Source organism: Natator depressus, chromosome 3 (assembly GCF_965152275.1).
Source record: "Natator depressus isolate rNatDep1 chromosome 3, rNatDep2.hap1, whole genome shotgun sequence".
Taxonomy (NCBI): domain Eukaryota; kingdom Metazoa; phylum Chordata; order Testudines; family Cheloniidae; genus Natator; species Natator depressus.
Window position 1 is genome coordinate 121,678,463 of NC_134236.1, and position 19,871 is coordinate 121,698,333.

The window sequence follows — 19,871 nt, forward strand, 5'->3', positions numbered from 1 at the left end:
AGCTTTGAGAGGAGAGACTGAGAAATTCCTCTATACCTATGACTAAGGCAGTCTCCTGCAGTGGGGGGGGACCCAAATTCAAATTCCTAACTCCCTATCAGGTAAAGGGGGGAATTGAACCAGGGACTCCCATATTCCAGGTGAGTGCCCTAACTGTTGGGCTAAAACTGATAAGGGGAGGGGTACCACCACCACTTTTTCCTCTGGCTGTTTTGTGAAAGGGGAGGCCAGTGGCTGGACTTTTATGCAGCAGGCATCAGTCTGTGAAGAGTGTCTTCTAGCAGAGGCTGTGCAAGCACAGAGTTTGAGGAGAACCTTGATTAGTGGCCACCTCCCTGATTGCTATCAGGGTTATAATGCAGATACTTTCTGTAAGGAAAGGTATGAGAATGTACTCAATATAGGGAATAATCGTGCATTGGCAACATGGGATGTTTACAGCATTTTGTATTGTTCCTTTGTTCTAGGGAAATAACAGTTTGTGATTTGTTTCCATCTGTTTGTGGATACAGCTAGTGTTAGCTACTAGATATATATTTTTAAAAGTGCTGAATTGTAATTAGCATTCCATCGTTGCTAAAATATTTTCAATAAGATACTACTGAGATGTGAGGATCTAGGTGGTTGGGTACACTGTTCTGACTGTTACCACTTTATTACACTTCTAATGTATTCAATGTAAAGAAAGGAGAGTTACTTGCATCAGACAAAATGCTTGGTGGTGTAACTTTGACAATTTCACATTTTGATCACTTGCTGATTTCCCCGTTTTGTAAATACTGTATGCAAGAAACTAAAGCAGGCCCCAACCTTTAGAGTCAATCTGCCTCCAGGCTGTTAGTCCCTCTGTGCCCTCTGGATTGCTGCTTAGTCACTGACTCCAGCTGCCACATGCAGCAAAAGAGGTAATTATAATTAGAAGTCAATTATTACAATTTTATTTAGTACTGCAAAATGTTCTTACCAGTGGTTGCAGAGTTAAACCTATTGTTAGAAAATCCCACAATACAATGGTGTGCTCTTCATTTTTAAGTGGATTCAGCATTTCTTTATTTCAGGAATTATATGTGTTCTAGGGTTTTCACTTGTGTATATGAATTGTTGGTGTCCATGTGACTGTGTAATTAAAAGAGCAAATTTTGGAGCTATTGTGTTGTGCCAGTAATTTGTGGATTAAGATTGATGGATATTCAGAGGTAGAAAAATCCTGTTTAGTCATTTTATAGATACCTAATATTTGACCTAGATTTTTTAATTTAGCTTTTCCCAGTTCAGTTTTTTTAAATTCCCATAGATGGAGATTTAGAGTAACGTATCACTATGTATATAACCTTTAAAATCAGTAAGTTGATCAGATACCATGATAACTACAGTATAAATTCTATTAGTGGAGGTTATGGCATTCTGTAAATAACAAGGAAATGCCACCTAAACTTATAAAATCAAAATGCAGATATTACTTTTAATTATGGAACTGTTTGCTTTCTATCTATTTAGCATATGCTATAAATAAAACAAAATTTGGACGCTTGGGTGGATAGAAAGTACAAATAAAATAAGACTCATAAAATGTAATTAAGGAGCAGTGTTCTTTAAAAAGGTCCTCATGTTGCTGTAGTCAAATTCTTTTTCAATTTCTTTTACAGAAAAGATGAGTGCACCAAATCAGCCTCCACAAAAAGACAATGGCAAAACCACTGACAATGTGGAAGAGCACAGCTATAAGCACGGGAAAAAGATTCGAGCCACCCTTAGGACAACAGAACGAGATCTCAAGAAAAATGTGCAGTGCTCATTCATGTTAGACTCAGTTGGTGGGTCCTTGCCAAAAAAATCAATTCCAGATGTTGATCTCAATAAGCCTTACCTCAGCCTTGGCTGTAGCAATGCTAAGCTTCCAGTCTCTGTGCCCATGCCTATAGCCAGAACTGCACGCCAGACTTCTAGGACTGATTGCCCAGCAGACCGCTTAAAATTTTTTGAAACCCTGCGGCTTTTGTTAAAGCTTACCTCAGTCTCAAAGAAAAAGGACCGGGAACAGAGAGGACAGGAAAACACCTCCTCTGTCTGGTTGAATCGATCCAATGAACTGATCTGGCTTGAGCTGCAAGCGTGGCATGCAGGCCGGAGCATTAATGACCAAGATTTCTATCTGTATACGGCCCGTCAAGCCATCCCAGATATTATTAATGAAATCCTCACCTTCAAAGTGAAGTATGAAAGCTTCTCCTGTGTAAGAAATGAAGCCAGTTTCAATGGTACTTCAGGAGAAGGACATTGCAAAGCAGCCCATGGAACTAGTGCTGTGGGTTACACAAGTTACTATGAACACCTCCATCGTCAGCGGGTCTCCTTTGAGCAAGTAAAGAGGATAATGGAGCTGCTAGAGTATGTAGAAGCACTTTATCCGTCTCTGCAGGCCCTTCAAAAGGACTATGAAAAGTATGCTGCAAAGGACTTCCAAGACAGGGTGCAGGCACTCTGTCTGTGGTTAAACATTACAAAAGACTTAAACCAGAAACTAAGGATTATGGGAACTGTTTTGGGCATCAAGAATCTGTCTGACATTGGCTGGCCAGTGTTTGAAATTCCTTCTCCTCAGCCGTCCAAGGAAAATGATCCAGAGGATGAGGAAGATGGTAGGGAAGCAGAAGTAAAAGAATCCTCAGGAACATGCATTGAGGAAAGTGAAGATGAAGAACAAATCTCTGAGGAGAATGTTGAGGAACTCAGACAAGCCATCAAGAACAATTTTACCAATAAGCCAAATTTTGATTTTCAGCTACAGGACCATTTTTCAAGGAAGCTTGACAGGCTTGAATCAGAGGATGACTTGGCCTGTTGGGTTATTCCAGAGTGCAGTGCCGAGGCAGGCTGCAGCAGACACTGTTTGACCTCTATTTACAGGCCATTTGTAGACAAAGCACTGAAGCAAATGGGGTTGAGGAAACTAATTTTAAGACTTCACAAGCTAATGCATGGTTCCTTGCAAAGGGCCCGTATGGCATTGGTAAAGGGTGATCACCAGCTGGAGGTAGGTTCCTTGCTGGCATAAATGGGAATACTGTAGATTCACTCGACTCCCCCCCCCCCCCCCCCAATATTGTTTCAAATGTTACCTACCACAGTTGAATCAAGAGCTTGGAAAGCATCAATTATTTTCACCTGACAAACCAGTTTTCTGACTTACATTTTTCTCCTTCTTAAAAATAAAAATAAAATCTCATTCTGGACACACCTGTTTCTTACCTTTTGGTATGTAAGCTCTGCTAATTAGAAACAGGTGTTTTCTCAGGTATTGCAATTTGATTTATAAAGTGTCTCACTCTCATTATTTAAAGTGTAGTAATAATTGGTAAATTCCAAGAATCACTAGCTCATTCTAATTGCCATATTTGTTTGAGATAACTTTATATTAATGAGTTAATCCTTTTAATTTTATGAAGAAAGGAGGTGCGCTACTATTAAGAGCCTACAAGAGCTAACAATGAAATTAAGAAATGTTTCTGTTGACCTCAGCAAAAGTAAGAATGAACCTTACATGTAGTATAAACTGTGTTTACTATAAGCACCATTATTGTTTGGTAAAGTTCTGATGGTTGGAAGTTAAAGCTAGACAAGTTCCAATTAGAAAGAAAGGCACACATTTTGAACAGTGAGGGTGATTAAACATTGGAACATACTACCAAGGGGCAAATGGTGGCTTCTCCATCTCTTGTCTTTAAATCAAGACTGGATGCCTTTCTGGAAACTGTGCTTTTGCCACACACAAGTTATAGGCTTCAATATTGGATTAAATTCTATGGCCTTTGATATACAGGTGGTCAGAGTAGGTGATCTAATGGTCTCGTCTAACCTTAAAATCTATAAAAGAAAGCAGCTTAAGTCCATTAAATTTTTCCACTGGCTCTTATTTGTTTTCATTTTTTTGTTTCAGGTTATAATACACTAAATAAAGAAAATTATGAGTGAATTAAATGGAAAGTAATGATGGAAGCAATAAACTGTGTACTGGTTGAAATGTCATGCAGTAATTAAGGTCCAGGATAATTAGCTATGGACTTCTGAAGTTTTTGTGGCTAGAATTTGTAGCCCAAACAGGATCTGAATTCAGGTCTCCAAAGGTGAATTAAGCCACAATGCCATTTATGGTTTACCGTCTATTTTTGTAGATGTAGACTTCAGCACACCGCACATGTAAGGACAGTATATGCAAACGCTTCACTTCATCTAATCCTAACTACACAGTAAACTGTTCTTACACAACATACTACAAATTTAGTATAACACTGAGCAATAGTGAAAAAACTTTAAGGCATATTGGTCACTTCAGTGTTAACTGCTTTATCCACAAACTTTACCTAAGAAAATCTGTTAGCTGTTGAAAAGAAATTGCATAATACCAGCTGCTGACTAAACTTAAAATGTTCTATGGTGTATATTTTCTTTCTTGTTAATGATGCTGCGAACCATTGTGACCATGATAGTAGTGTAAGTGTACGTGAATGGAAATAATCTTGCAAGATTCTACGTTTGTATATAACTTTAAGAAGAAAAAGTAGGGTATTGTATTATATTTTAGAAATGGCATCTGATCATGTAATTAAGTTGCTATTCAACGTAGCATAAGTATTCCCTTAGTTGTGACTGATGATATAACCTTAACAATGTTTTGATAGAAACAACAATTTTCCATGGAGAAATCCTTTCCAGTAAACTAGTTATGTACCTTCATGAATTGCTAACTCTCCTGACACTTAATACTGAAATAAGCATAGCTAATTTATGGAATTTGTTTATTACATGTTTGTATTTTGGAACAAAAATAACATTTCCTACCATATATTCTTCAATAATCATGACATAAACAGTGTTACGTAAGTTTTTGACAATATGTATTTAGCAATACTAGTAGTCAGGGTTTTTTCTTCCATCATGAGGTAGCATTGTTTAGTGGCATGACTAGTCCTGGGACACAGGGATCCTTCTGCGTTCTAATCCCAGCTCTAATATGAATTCCTTCTGTGCTCTTGGACAAGTTGCTGGATCCTCTTGGTTGTGTTTTCCTATTTGTAAAAGGATAACATTTATATACCTCACAAGGGTTTTTTGAGGATTAATAAATTCACGTTTATAAGTAACTTGATGGTGTGAAGAATCATGCTAGTAGTAGTACTGTTGATTTTGAGATCATTTTGTTCTCTACAAAAAATATATTAAAACTATTGGCTGAAGTTGCAGCCAGCTTCAAACTGGCTTCTACTTATGTTCTCCAAGATTTTGTATGAGAATATGTTTGTGCATTTCTGAAGCATATGCATGTGCAAAATCTTAGTTCATGTACATGCTGATGTGTGTGTGCCATTCTGTATTAGTGAACAAATGTGCATTCACATTTTTATAGGCTAAAAACAAATGGAAACTATGTATGAAAGTTTGGCCTGATAGGTAGAGCATACTTTTAAAAATGAATAGGAATGAAAAATAATTCCAAGGTTTGAAGGAACGTCTTTGCATATTTTTTTCCTGTTTATCTATTCAAATACAGCTGCATGCCTTTCTAGAGCAATGGTTCTCAGACCACAGCCTGTGAACCACCAATAGTTTGCAGAACCCTTGCTGGTCCCTGTGATTAAACATTCTGAGAATCAAGCAGAGGAGTACTTCTAAAACCCACTGATCATTTATCTTTTAGTAGAATAATTGAGAACACCTTTATGACCTCATAGCACTCAGTGGTGCTCATTTTCACTAAGCTGTTCCATCATTTTTGGACTATTGAAACAACATTTGTAAACTTCCTGTGCTAGCCCCCAAAATAATGGGATATTATCAAATTGGAAATCACATTTCTCTGAAATGCTTTACCTACAGTAGTAATAGATTACAGCTAACGAAGAGAATACAGCAAATATATTTTTCAGTTTGCCTACTTTTTGCATTTTGACATACTCTGAATATAGTCGTTTTCACTGTTTCCCTTTGTAAGTCAGTCCCATTGTCCTTGCTGAAAAACTTTTGTAGATTTCAAAAGGGAATAACAATATAATTTTTATAATTAAAAAAAAATTACTTAAATTCAGGGATTGCTATTAAAAGGGTTAACTTTTAGAGTCTATTAGAAACTGCAGTTTTTAAAAGTCCCTTTCAAAGAAAAATTCCAGTTAACATTAAGGTATAATATCCTTTTTTGTAAGTGTACGTATGCAACTCTGAGGTTCTGTGTATTGTAAATATCTTATCAGTTTTGCAGGGTTGTTTTTTATTACTGCAGACCATATACATTAAGTAATTCCACTTTTCCCTTCCCCAAAACAACCTATAGCGGAAACATTATGTAATTATATATTTCATTGCGAATTTTGTTTTTTCTTACACTTTATTTAATCCTTGTATGTGTATCATGTTAGTGTACAAATGTACTTGTGTTGAGAATCAAACCATAATAGGTACAATTTTTAAAAATGCGTGAATGCCGTACGTGCCGAAGTCCCAATGGGGACTTAAGTGCTTTTGAAAATAAGACTTAGGCTCCTAAATTACTGTAACTTAAGCACTTTTTGAAAATTTTACCCAGTGTTAGCAGACTTTGTTTTCTCTAGGTTTTATATTCAGCCTCCTTTGTCCTAATCTTTGGAACACATTTTCAAATGCTGATTAGGGCTGTGATTGTGGCGGGTTTTATTTCACTTCCATTTTTGTGTTTTTTCGTTTTATTAGTTTCCTGTAAAAGTATTAAAATCGTGACGTTTCACTGATTTTTTTTGTACTGAAAACACAAAAGTAAAATTTAGACTAATGCACAATTTTATATATTGGATGTGTGATATTGGCTCTTCAGTCTGAGGACTTGTCTACACAGTGGAAAAATCATGGTGTAGCTGGTGCGCACAATCTCCTCTGTACTAACTCTCTACATGGACACTTATTGTGCATTAGAAGTGCCTTTGTGCAAATTAGCTTAATACACTTTGAATGTGTGTTAAGCTAATGAGCACAAAGGCATTCCTAGTGTGCCGTCAGACTGTCCACGGGGGGAGTTAGTGCAGAGTAGCTAGTGTGCTTTAAATTCACACCCAAATTTATTCCACAATAATTTCCCCTTGTAGACTAGCTGTTAGAGACAATGACAGCACTGCTAATCTACAAGAACACTTGTTGTAACAAAACTATCCTACTTGTAGTACTTTGTTTTCAGATAAGACTTGCAGAAGGAGTTCTGTTACATATGTGTATGTTATGTATAACTTTAAAGTCTTGCAGTGATTATGCAAATGTCCTTACATTGTTTTCTTTTCCTTCTGGAAATATTACCTATTATATAGTTGTATCTGTTACAGTTTACTTTTGTGGGTTGGTGAGTCTTATTGTAAATCAGGGTGGCATTCTTGCCATAATAATTGAAATCATTGGTGTTTCATTATAAACCTTTGTGTTACTTCCGTTAAAGAATTTTTATATATTGCCTGTGTGCTTGAGTATACACGTGTACGTTTTACAAAATATAAAGAAAATTTTAATGCAGTGGCTCTTTAAAAATGAGCTTTGATTTAAAAAAAAAAAAAAAGTTTCCTGAACTCTCCTATTTTGAAAATGAATTGTTTATGTAATTTAAACATTAATATCTAAAAACTCAGGAAATTTAATTTGTTTGAATAAAAATGTTTATATGCAGTATGAAACTGAGGTTAGATATTCATCACACTTATGACCCAGTACTACAATGAGCTCCATGCAGATGAAAGGCTTCATCTGTATTAAAGTCATGTAGGACCTGGGCCTTAAAGATTATGGCCAACATTTTCAAATGTCTATTTCAAAATTAGAGACCTGGGGTAAAATTTTGAAAAGTGCTTTGGGCTATGTCTACATGGCAATTGAACAGTGGTATCTGGCCCGTGTCAGCTGACTTAGGCTTGTGGGGCTCAAGCTGCAGGCTCTAAAAACTTCAGTGTCGACATCTGGGCTTGGGGGAGCCTGGGCCCTGGGACCCTTCTCCATTGTGAGGTCCCAGAGCACGGGCTCCAGCCTGAGCCTAGACCTCAACGCTGCTGTTTTTAGAGCCCTGCAGCAGCTCGAGCCCAGTGAGCTTGAGTCAGCTGACCCAGGCCAGATGCCAGGATTTAATTGCAGTGCAGTCATACCCCTAGTGACTGAGTCCCACTTTCAATAAGAGTTAGGTGCCTTACACCCAGATTTTTAAAAGTATTTAGTTACCTAACTTGTGTGGATATGGAACTAAGGCTTGTAAGCAGTTTAGGCACTTTTGTAAATTTTACTAAGAAGGCCATATTTTGACACTTAAATGGTGCGGTATTTCAGAGGTGCTGGAAAAATGTCTGCAGAGAACGATTTGTGGCTAGTCAGAACTTCTGAAAATCAGGCATCTTAAGTGGCTTAATAGGGGTTAAGGTGTCTAATAATAGATGCCCTGTATTTGAAAGTCTTGCTGTATTATCTCCAGTGTTAGAAAATGAAATACCATTTTTAGTTATTTTGTATTTTAGTCCTGTATTCCTAAAAATAATTCCCCAGTATTATGAAAAGTCACGTTGTTTGAAAGAGTCTTTTAAAAATTTACTGAACAAACACTAAAATCTATATTCTCATTAGCTATATTCCAAGTTGAGAATTTAAATTTCATTAGGTTATTTTTGCTACTAGTGTAGCTCTTAAAACATTGTTGGCAAAAGTGTGTTTGGAAAAAAATGTATTTATATTAAAACAAAGACTTTAACCTTCAGATGTTTGCACATGGGCAGTAAAATTCATCCTTACTAATTTTTGTATGGCTTATTGCTAATGAAAAAGTCCCCTTTAAAAAGCCTTGACTGCTATTGTTATGGTTCCATTAAAGCCCCCTGAAAATAGATTAATTTAAAAAAATTGAACAGGGTAAAAAGAAGGTGTAGTGAGAATTCTTTTGAAAAGATTAATTACTGCAGTAGCAGACCATCGAGTCGCAGGGATACACAGGAGTAGTGTTGAAATAAATCATTGATTTTTTTTTTTACATTAAATTTTATACATGTATAAGCAGAAATGTTAGGCACTTTATATCACAGATACATGCTGATTGATTCATCTTGGTCTCTTGATTTTTGTCTCAGCAGAGACTGGGAGTTCTGTGGAGACAGTGGGTGAAATCTTTATCTCATTGAAGTCAATGGCAAAAATCCCTAACTTCAGTGGGACCAGGATTTTATCCAGTGTATTCCACCTTTTGGGTGGAGGAGAAGGGGTTCGTGCCTTTTAAAGCTGCTGGTTCACTTGAGAAACAGTTGATTAGCTGTAAAGGTGATTTCCTTGGTCATCCTAGAGAGGAAATGAGGGTGATGACTGGGACATAAACTTTGAAGGGGGCAGGAATTGAAGTTTCAATTTGGAATGGCTAGATTATTGGAACACAGAAATCCCTTCTATTCATATTGTTTTTCACGGGTTGGTGGAAACTCTCTGTAAGGAATCACCATACTACCTATTATATGCACAGGAATTAGTTTTACTAATTATAAGATGTGTATAATGCAAAGAAGCCCATATCAGCCCTTTTTTGTGTTTAAGGTGACTAGTCTGGTCAAATTCAAGGAGTCATCACACACTGTTTCTATCGAACAGTAGGCTAGTGCTTTTTAAAGTCCCTTTAGAATCTACGCCTGCCAACTAGTTTTGTGCCATTGCTAAAAAGCAATGAACACAGTATGTTGCTGGAAAAGTACATTGCCTAACTTTGTCAGGCAGAATAATTCTGTGTGACTGTTCTGGGGAAACAGAACTTGCCTGATGCAGTAGGAACAAAATGTCAAAAATGTGAATGTGGGTGTAAAGGAATAAACAAGTTTTCTATTAGCTGGTGAGCCTAAAAATAGTTAGCATATTTAAAGTTTTTAATTTTCATGACTGTACTTGATCATTTGATCTACTTTATATTCTTAATCCATTTACCTTTCACGTTAATCCATATTGTATGCATCTGACACTGAAGAAAAAGGAGAGAACTACATGTGAAAGATGCTAGTCACATCTCTTAATGCATCAATGGAAGGTGTTCAAATATTACAGTAATGGGTGCAATATAAGAACTGGATTAGAGTTTAAAGAGCTTAAGGAAAAATTTTGTCCTTGGATAATGCACAACTCCCATGAACATTAGTGAGCACTGCATGCATATTAAAGGACAGATTTCTAAATTGCTATCACTCACTAAACTTGCATGTGCAACTGTGCCTGAAACACACATTACATTTGGGTACACGTATAGTTTAGATAAAATCATTGAGAATATCTCTGAATGCAATCAGCTTAAGATGTTAAATATAAATTTAACTTCCTTAATTTGAAAACATACTAGCTATACTTACCATTTTGTATTACTTGTTTTAACCACAATGTTGCTTTAAGAAACATAACCAAGTTTGACAAACCCTTGCAGGAGGACACTTTCAAGATTTCTTTTTTCTTTTGGTTTTGGGGTTTTTTTTTGGTTCGCTGTGTGATGACTCCTATTTGTTGCTTTGTGCACTTTCCCCACTGTGCTATTTCTAATAGAACAGTTGGAGGAAATACGGTAATGCTACCATTCAGATACAACACACAGCTTGACAAAGCCCAGTATCACCTTGCTTTTCCAGAATTACTCCATTAGTATAAAACACTTGAATGTTTTTTGAAAAAGCTTAAATCTTGAAATTACCTTTAAGTATCCTAGGATGATCTGAATAGATGTTCCAGTGTTGTTTTAGGTTTAACACTATTCCAGGCTCTCATGTGCAATCCAGTTTTCTTTCTATACAGAGAATATTCTGCTTCATTGGATAGTTTAATCATATTCTGATCTTGGAAATAAATTAAGATTGGATTGTTCACTCTCAAGTGTCCACACCTGTTGTTAAATTATTTGTCCTCAGTCTGGCAGCTTTATGAGGAAATTGGATTTTAGCTTTTTTAAAAAAAAGACTTAATTTGAACTCAGTGTTGCAGACTTTCCAGTATATTAGATCATAGTGGATTAATAGTCTGGCTCTCAAAAGCAGTTTCTTTTTTCATGCATGCAATTTCCTTAAACTTAGATTATTTAAAATCCTTGTTACAATACTTGTTTTATTTATTTTTTTGTTACAGTTTTCAGAGTTCCCAGATCCCATGTTGTGTTCAGATTATGTGCAGTTGTCAAATTCCTCACTTTCCTCAGAGCAAAAATGCAGCACTGTATCAATGGAAGAGCTGAAATCTATGGATTTACCATCTTTTGAACCTGCATTCTTGGTCCTTTGCCGAGTACTTCTCAATGTTATCCATGAATGTCTCAAGTTAAGGTTGGAACAAAGGCCCGCTGGGGAACCATCTCTCTTGAGTATTAAGCAGGTTTGCTTCAAGAGTTTTTATTAAAAACTGCTTTCTATTCTTTAATTATAATGTTGTCTGTTTAATTGTTTTAAAGAGAATTTGTTACAGAAATGATAGTACATTATGTGTCCCTTAAATTGCCTTCAATTGCATATGGAAATGAGGTTTATGTAATAAACAACTGGTCACATATACCTGTTTGATTTATGCGGCCAGGAATCAAAATGTCTGAGTAAAGGATTATGAGACACTAAGGATAAATAAATAAATAAATAGCATTCCATTGCTGTTATAGGCTGTAGACGTCATCTGCAGTAGGGTTGAAATAGTTCTACCAGCAGTTGTGTTGAATGTGGGCATAAGCTAGTATGAGTGTAGTATGGTTTCCTTCACCAGTGTAGACTAGGATTTTTTTTTGTCTGCTCCTCATTCCACAATCTGAACCAGTGAATTCTTCTCTACTGCTTATACTCAATAGGCAGTAACCAGTCGCTTGTTTCCAAGTTTTGGGGTTTTTTCTCCGCATCCAAAAGTATTCCCTCTACTTGCTGGTTTCCTCACTTTCCTTTTGGTCTTTCTTGTGAATTCAAGACCTGTACAAAACCTGGACGTTCAGTGCAGCATGACTAGAAAAATTAAAACAAAGCTACCTCTCATTGCCAACCAAACTTGTATGTGACACCAGAGACTTGCTTCAGGTACTGGCCTGGGAGATGGCAGACAGTGTAGTCATTCTGGCTGATAGGTAGGCTTGGCTGAACTCTATTTTTATTTTTTATCATGTCAATGGATAATATTGATGTTTATTTTTAAGAATATTTTGATTTTTATTGATTTAAATTTTCTCTGTTGGAGGAAATTATGTGGGTGTGGTCAGACAATTTATTTAATGACAGCAGATGTTGAGATATAGAAAGTTAAAGCTTTATAGCCATCAAAACACAAATTGCCAACATCACATGTCAAAATATACAAAGTAAATATCCTCAAATCAAACTAAGTTCTCAAGCAGCATTTTACTTTGGCGATCTGTAAGTTTTGATTTTTTGATGGAAATTTTTTTTAAATGATTTTGTGTGTTTGGTGAAATTGATGTTTACTGTCATTTACTAGTAAAAATATAATTCTTTGGCCTACTCAAAGGTGATGGTCTACTAGGCCCTCTTTTATGGCCCTCTCCTTTCAGGAGATAGACTTTTTTGGGATAGCCTGCATTCACTGCTGATCCTAAGACATCGCTTCCTTCAGACAACCTAAAAGCTCTTGGCTTCCTCATCTAAGTCCTTTTAGGTACCACCATTTCATAAGTTCTCAGGTTGATTTAGATCCTGATTCTAGATACCCAAGATTAATTTCCAAACTGTAATCGAGCTCCATACCTCTTGACTGACTGACTGACAGGTTTCTTAAGACCACTTTCTGAGCCCATTCCTCTCATCTCTCTTGGATCTGGATGTCCTTATGTTGGAGGGCATGGGAGAAAACCACTTCAGTCTGATGGGTCTTCTCCATAATTTAAAAAAGATGGTTGCACATTAGTTTCTCTTTTTCAAACTCCTTGAGGGGTGGGGGGTGCTTTCTCTTCGTTTTCCTTCCCTTTAGTTTGTAAACCAGCATTCTTCACTGTTGGGTAGAGGTGACTAATTCTTGCTGTCAAAGTTGTATGCCTGGCAGAGACAAGATCAACAGTGAATATTCTGGCTAATTGACTCCTCAGAGAGAATGGATTCACCCCCAACAAATGCCAGAGGTGTCCCAATCAGTATTTTTAAGAACCTGTAGTTCAGAGGTACTTCTTAAATAGATCTCTTTGCTAACTGAATGAACTATGTAGGTTCAAGCCACGTACTTTCATCTCACTTTTTTTTTCTCCATCAGATGGGCAAGGAGCTTGAAATATGCATCATCCCAAGGGTCTTTCAGAAGTGCTTCTTTTTTTTGTTTATTTTAAAGTTGGAGGTATTTGGCATACTCATCACCACAGCATAGTTTTGAGATCTTGGCTTTCCTACTCCTACCTCTATAATCTCAAGTTTTCCTTTTCATTGCCCCCTTCTTTGAGCCTAGTCTTGTATTGATCACCATCCTCCTTATTGCAATCCTTAAACATATTTCAAGATGGTTATCCTGTCCCCCCTTGGTCTGCTTGTCTCAAGACTGAACATGAGCAGTTTATTTAACTGAAGCAAAATAGGCATTAAACACCTCAGCCTTGTTGGTGTCATCCATTTGTTCTGCTTATCCACTTAGTAGTGGACCTACACTTTCCTTTGCTTTTTTCTTGTTCTTAATTAATTTATAGAACCTCCTTCTTATTGTCTCTTATGTCCCTTGCTAAGTTTATGGGTTATCAGCAGTGGTGCTGGAACAATTTGTATAGTGGAGGTGCTGAGAGCCTTTGAACCAAACTGTAAACCCTGTACATGATGGAAACCACTTCAAGCCAGGGGGTGCTACCACACCCCCAGCATCCTTAGTTCCAGCACCCCTGGTTATCAGTTGAGTCATTAGAACCATAATACCCAATAGATGTTCATTCCCTTCTGAATTCTGTAACAGGTTATAGGCAACTTTTCCCCCCTCTCCCTCCCTCCCCCATTTAAAGCTGCAGGTCTTCTCTCCTGGCAGCAATCATAACCCATGTCTCTTAGGGCTGTGACTACTAGAGTTGGGTGAAATCTTTTGGATGAAACTTTCTGCTGCTGAAAAATGCATATTTGGGTCCACTGAAACACTTCACAAATTCTTGGCGAATTTGCTGAATTGTTTTGTCCGGGGGGCGGGAAACCACTGGAAAAAGTCTAGTTCCTTTGTTCCAAAAATGGCAGTTTTTCTATTTGAAATGATTGTTTAGAATTTTGTATCATTTATGTTTTTAAAAAGTTTAACACCACCAGCCCTTCTTCCCCACAAAAAAACAAAATGAAATTAGTGTTTTTCTTCATATTTTTCATTCCCCCCCAAATTAAATTGTTTTGGGTTGGCCCAAATGAACTTTTTCCGTTTTTTTTTTTTGTTTTTTTTTTTTGTGTGGCCTTGCCACTGAACCAGAAAATCAGCTATTTGCACATCTCTAATGGCCACTTCTCTGGCTGAGAAGGAAAGGTCTTCAAAGGAAGATTTGTGTAAGGTTGCCACCTGTTGGTCCTACATACCTTTTTCAGGCACTACAGGTTGAACAATCAGTCTGCACCCTTATTAGGTGAGTGCTGAGTTCTGTCATTTTGTAAGAGCTTTTCCCCTCCTTCACTGGGGAACCAGGGGGCACTGCAATTTATAGCTTTTTGATTCATATTATAGACTGATTAGGAGCAGAGAGAGAGGGAGGATTCCCTACCTGTAAACTGGGTTTCTAGGATGAAACATTTTACAATCTGGAGCCATCCCAGGTTGTTTTAAATTGACCCTTATGATTAACTAGTAGTTAGATACTTAATTAAAAAAATTGTCTATTCTCCACATGTTTGTTGCTATCCGGTTAGTATTTTTCACAAGGTGTGTTTAAGGACTAAGGAAAAATCTAATTAAAGAAAGTCTAGCTGGGTGGGGAGATTAACCTTGGAAGCTGGTGATTAGTCACTTTGCCTAGTGAGTCTGAACAGCTTAGGGAAATTGGTTGGTTCAGTTTGTCAAAAGCTTGGTTGCAGAAGCCTAATTTACAGGGGAAGAAAATCTCTGACAAATAATCATATTATAAAACTGCTGTAGACTATAGTGATTTGGAGATTACGTTATATGTCCAGCATGGTTTTCAGAAAAGAATCCTTGAATTGCTATACTTATTCCTCAGAGAAACAGCATTGGCAGCTGCACTTTCGGTCCGTGTAGATTGGACCATAGTTGACATCCCTTAGTATGTACAGTTTAGACCATGTTTTTGGAGGTGCTCACTGCTTTGTTGTTTTAAATTCCTATCAAACTGCCACTTACAACTTTCTTAGCCCAGTTACAGTTTTTTCTATAAAACTTGGATTTAATTGTTCTGTTATGAAGTACCAATAATTATTTTTGCATGTGGTAATATTAGATGCCGGGTTAAGGTTTTGGAGTGAATAATCTGCTTTATTTTTTTAATGAAATTTTTAGTTTACCTGTATTCAAAAAGTGACTTGCACATATGTGCAATATCACTCTGCCTAACTATTTGATATAAATTATGGAACAGGTACAGTGTTTCAGTGAACAATGCATATAGTTGCTATGTAGTTAAACTTCTTTGAGGCAGCTGTAATATGGATACTTCATTTGGATTTATGTATAAAAGCTGCATTATTGCAAAACTCCACCAAATGGAAGTATTAGTTTGTTCTAGGACTGTCACACAAAAATCTTGGATAAAGTTTATAAACATTTCAATTCACTACTTATTTTTGATATGATTCTTTAAAAATCTATTTAAAAAAAGGAATTAAATGTTACACATGTAAAATACTGTATGTGCCACTATGGGAACAGCTATTAACAACTTTTAGAAAGGCCATTATAAAGTGGTAACTGAGCTATTTCTAACTGTGAACCCTACTATTAGGGTCATAATTTTAACAAATGACCCATAGGCCCTGTAGTAAACTATGCAGTTCGTTTTCTTTTACCTGAATTATGTAGGTACAGTCACTAATCTTGCACTAATACTAGCAATTTTAAGGCAGTCCTTAGTTTTCTTCAGGAGCATAAATCAGCTGAGAACTTCTGTAACAACCCCTCAAACCTATGTAAATGGGTCAGCAGCAATGGTGAGTGTTAGCCAATTTGCAAATAAAAGGCTTTCAGCTGGTCACTAAGCATCCACTGCCACCACTACACTTACTTAAGAGCTGAATAATATGATATATGTCATGTGAAGGAGGGCTGATATACTGCTCCTTGGACATAACAAGTCAATAGATTGGCAGGGTGCATATTGTATGAGTGAATGGAGAGTAAAGAAAATGGACTTGTTCTTTAAAATATGTGATATGCTAGGGGTTTAGTTATTCTTTTTGCCTGATTTCCAAATCTGTTTCAACAGTCTTAGTTGTGCAAAGTAAAATGAGCTGCATTTGGTGCACCTGTAGAATCAGAGCAACCTTTCTTCCTTTATCCACGAGACAGTGTATGTATACTTTTTTAATACACCAGGTCAGTAATACATGACTACTGTAGTTCACGCAGAGGCATGTCTAAGCTACAATGGCACAGCTACCATGCAGCAGCTCTGCCGCTGTAGCACCATAGTGTAAACACTCCACGTCTATGGAAGGAGTTTTCCATCAATGCAGTTAATCCATGTCTCCAAGAGGCGGTTGCTAGGTTGACGGAAGAATTCTTCCATTGACCTAACTGCATCTACTCTTGGAGTAGGTGGTACATGGCACTCAGGACACACAAATTTTCCGAGTCCTGAGTGACATAGTTAGGTTGATCTAATTTTTAAAAGTGTAGACAAGGCCTAAGAATAAGTGATTATTTGTTTCAGTTCTTTGAGACAGTGATTGTCTTTTTGTTCTGTTTGTTCAGCACCTTGCAGAATGGGGTTGTGGTCCATGGTTGGACGGCATAGGCACTGCACCCTAATAATAATAGTAATAATACAGGATTCTACTTTTTGTATTTCTTGACTTCATTCTGTTAAGCCTTCTCATACACTGGGATCAGTGTAGTGATTTTTTTTTTTCAGAAAGAAAATTAGTCGTAACATTTTCCATAGAATTAAAAAAAAAAAAAAAAATCCCACTCCCAAACCTAAATCTAATGAAATCGGTATTCAAGGACAGTGATGCATAGTCAGACCTATGGATGGAAGTTAGGTTTGGAATAATACAGATTTGGGAATGGAAAATTCCTATTATTTCATCCAGACTATCTCTTTGCCAGTGCATGGTTGATTCCTACAGTGTGCTTCTAGTGTCTTCTTGTTTAAAAACTTATGCTTCCTAGAGCAGGTATGGAATGGCCAGCCTCACTGATGTGCCCATGGCTTGACCTGAAGTGATCACTTCTGTGAATAAGTAGATTATTCATTCAATCCTTGGCTTCTTTTGCCCAAACTGTCAACAAGGTAGGGTGCCAGTCATTGTCAGTTGTAGTGATGTGTTTCATGTTGTGGATATCTGCCCAGTAGGAATAGGATCAAGACCAGTATAGTAAATTATTTCACATAAGCTTCCAAACAGCTGACAACTGTCAAATGACCTATTACTACTGACTTGCTATGGATTTAAACCATTGATCTAATAGTGTGAAGCTCCTTGTCCAGTTATAAAATTTTAAACTATCCATTCAGTTGCATACAATGGTTTTCCAAATAGCAAAAATAAAATTTGAAGCATTTGCTGCCATCCCTACTTGCAGTAACTTGCTGAGTGGCATTACAGTCTCAGGAGAACTTATTCAAAACTTCCCAGGAGATATAGGAACAATCCAACTAGTCTGTGAAAGCTAGAGAAGCACAATAGTGACACAAATGTATTATTTAAATAAGATAAACTTTAATTCCCAAATCTCAGAGGAAATTTGAGAATAGCAGATTGATTGCAGTTTGTGGTCTCTTCTATTGCAGCTAGCAAGAGAGTGTAAAGAGGTCCTGAAGGGTGGCCTGCTAATGAAGCAATATTATCAGTTTATGTTACGTGAGGTGTTAGATGACTTACAGAAGATTGACTACAACATAGATTCTTTTGAAGAGGACCTGCATAAAATGTTAATGGTGAGTAGCAAAAAAGGGAATATTTTTGGTGTCCTGGTAAATGTGTTAGCATTACTCTGTGTTACCAGTACAAATCTGTTATATATTTGCCTGATTCTAGGTCTTGGGATCATTTCTGATTGTCCTTCCTTAGCCAGTAACTGTCTAGCCTGCTTATATTACCTTTTTTAAAAATGGCAATAATGGTCATTGTTCTAATAAATTTTATCAAAGGATGTAAAAGTATGTGAGAGACAATGTTGATTTTTTTGATGACTGGATTGTGGGAATGCTATTATCTTAGGTACTAAGAGAGTCAATAATATGCTCTTTTGGCAAATTGCCTCTGTTTATGAAATAGCTCATCATAGAATCATAAATGTGATAATAAATAAAATTAATTTAAGTAATATTAAGTTTTAAATTAAACCAAGGAAAACAGTTGTCTGACTAACGTCTTTTTGCTTTAATTTTCACCTTGATATTGTAGCCATCCTAGAAGCATGTCTTATTTTTAGTATATTTGGTACGGCAATAACTAAACACAGAAGGCTGACTTAATTATATGCTGCTGGTCTCCAGTGAGTGTAACTGAAGTTGTTTTGTTTTTGAGAGTTTAAATTAAAACCTCATTTCTTTAATGTGGCTTGATATATTTTCATTGTGTGGCTTTTTTTTTTTTTTAAGTAGCTTAAAGAATAAGGGAGGCTCAGGAAGACTCTGATTTTGGTGTCTGATGATAGGGAGAGCTGACAGCGCTGCATATAGTTAAGGTTAGCTGACACTTCCCATTATTAGATCCTGTTTTCAGTCTTATAACGTTGCCAGACTTCAACCGTTGGAGCTGAAATTTTCCGTCTGCCTTAGGCAGAATTTTTTGAAAACTTTCAGCAAAAGTGGTTCAGCCATTTCTGAGAACTAGATTAGAGGAAAAAAATGTTTTGACCATGTTCAAAAAAATAAATTAATTAAAAAAAAAGAAGCTGCTTTTAACCATTTCATTGAGAAGTTCTAGTGCCTCCATGCTTTGAAGCAAGGGCTTGAAATTTGGCAGCTGGCTTGCCTTTGTGTCAGGAATGGGTCTTCTGCTGTTCTTGTGAAAAACCTCCCCAATTGGGCCAAGTAATAAGCCTTTGAAAAAAGTCACAGTTCACCAGAGAATTGTTAGTCTGGCAGCTAAATTCTTCAAAGATTCTGTGTGTACTGGACATGCCCCAGGCTGCACAGGACATGAGCAGGGCTTTTGTTAAAAATGCTGCTCCTGGCTGCTGTGGTGCTGGGTACTAGAGCTGAGAGCAGGGGCTCTCACCTATGTTCTCAGTGCTTCCCTTACCGGTTCTTGGGCAGGAGAGAGGATGAGAGTCAGACCTAGTGAAGGGTTTAGATTGGGATTTGGAGTTGGGAGCATCTGGCCAAGGTGATTTGGTTTGGGAGCCGGTGGAGAGAAATGGGGGTAGGGAATATGAGGGAATCGGGAGGAGGTAGACAGAGATTAGATGAATTTTAGGGGAGCAGAAAGGGAGATTGGGACTGGCCAGTCAGGGAGACTGGGACTGGGAGCCAGTGGCAGGGAAGTGGGGAGACTGAGCTTGGACAAGGAGCCAGGGTGCAGGATGTGGCTATACGGTGGATATCTGCTGATTTACAGGGCTCTAGATATAAAATTTGGAATTGTATCCACCTGCGATTTGCTGGGCTCTACTTATGTTCCTTGGTTCCACTTCTGATACAATGTTCCCTTTCTATATGGGGTAAGTAAGTATTGTCATTTCCTCTTAAAAAATCTTCTAGGAATGCACACTCATCTCCTCAGGAGTGCCTTCAGAGTGATTAGCAAGAACCTCATAGTGAGGAGGAAGAT

General features: G+C 37.2%; 1 protein-coding gene across 4 annotated transcripts in view; it reads left to right on the forward strand.

Moving 5' to 3' along the window:
• Positions 1–19,871, forward strand: part of MAP3K4 (mitogen-activated protein kinase kinase kinase 4) — a 144,452-nt gene that overhangs the window by 45,167 nt on the left and 79,414 nt on the right. For all 4 annotated transcript variants that reach the window (XM_074948723.1, XM_074948726.1, XM_074948725.1 and 1 more), the window contains exons 3-5: positions 1,647–3,034; positions 11,122–11,364; positions 17,885–18,031. In XM_074948723.1, coding sequence (XP_074804824.1) covers positions 1,647–3,034; positions 11,122–11,364; positions 17,885–18,031 — 1,778 coding nt within the window. The remainder of the gene's footprint in view (positions 1–1,646; positions 3,035–11,121; positions 11,365–17,884; positions 18,032–19,871) is intronic.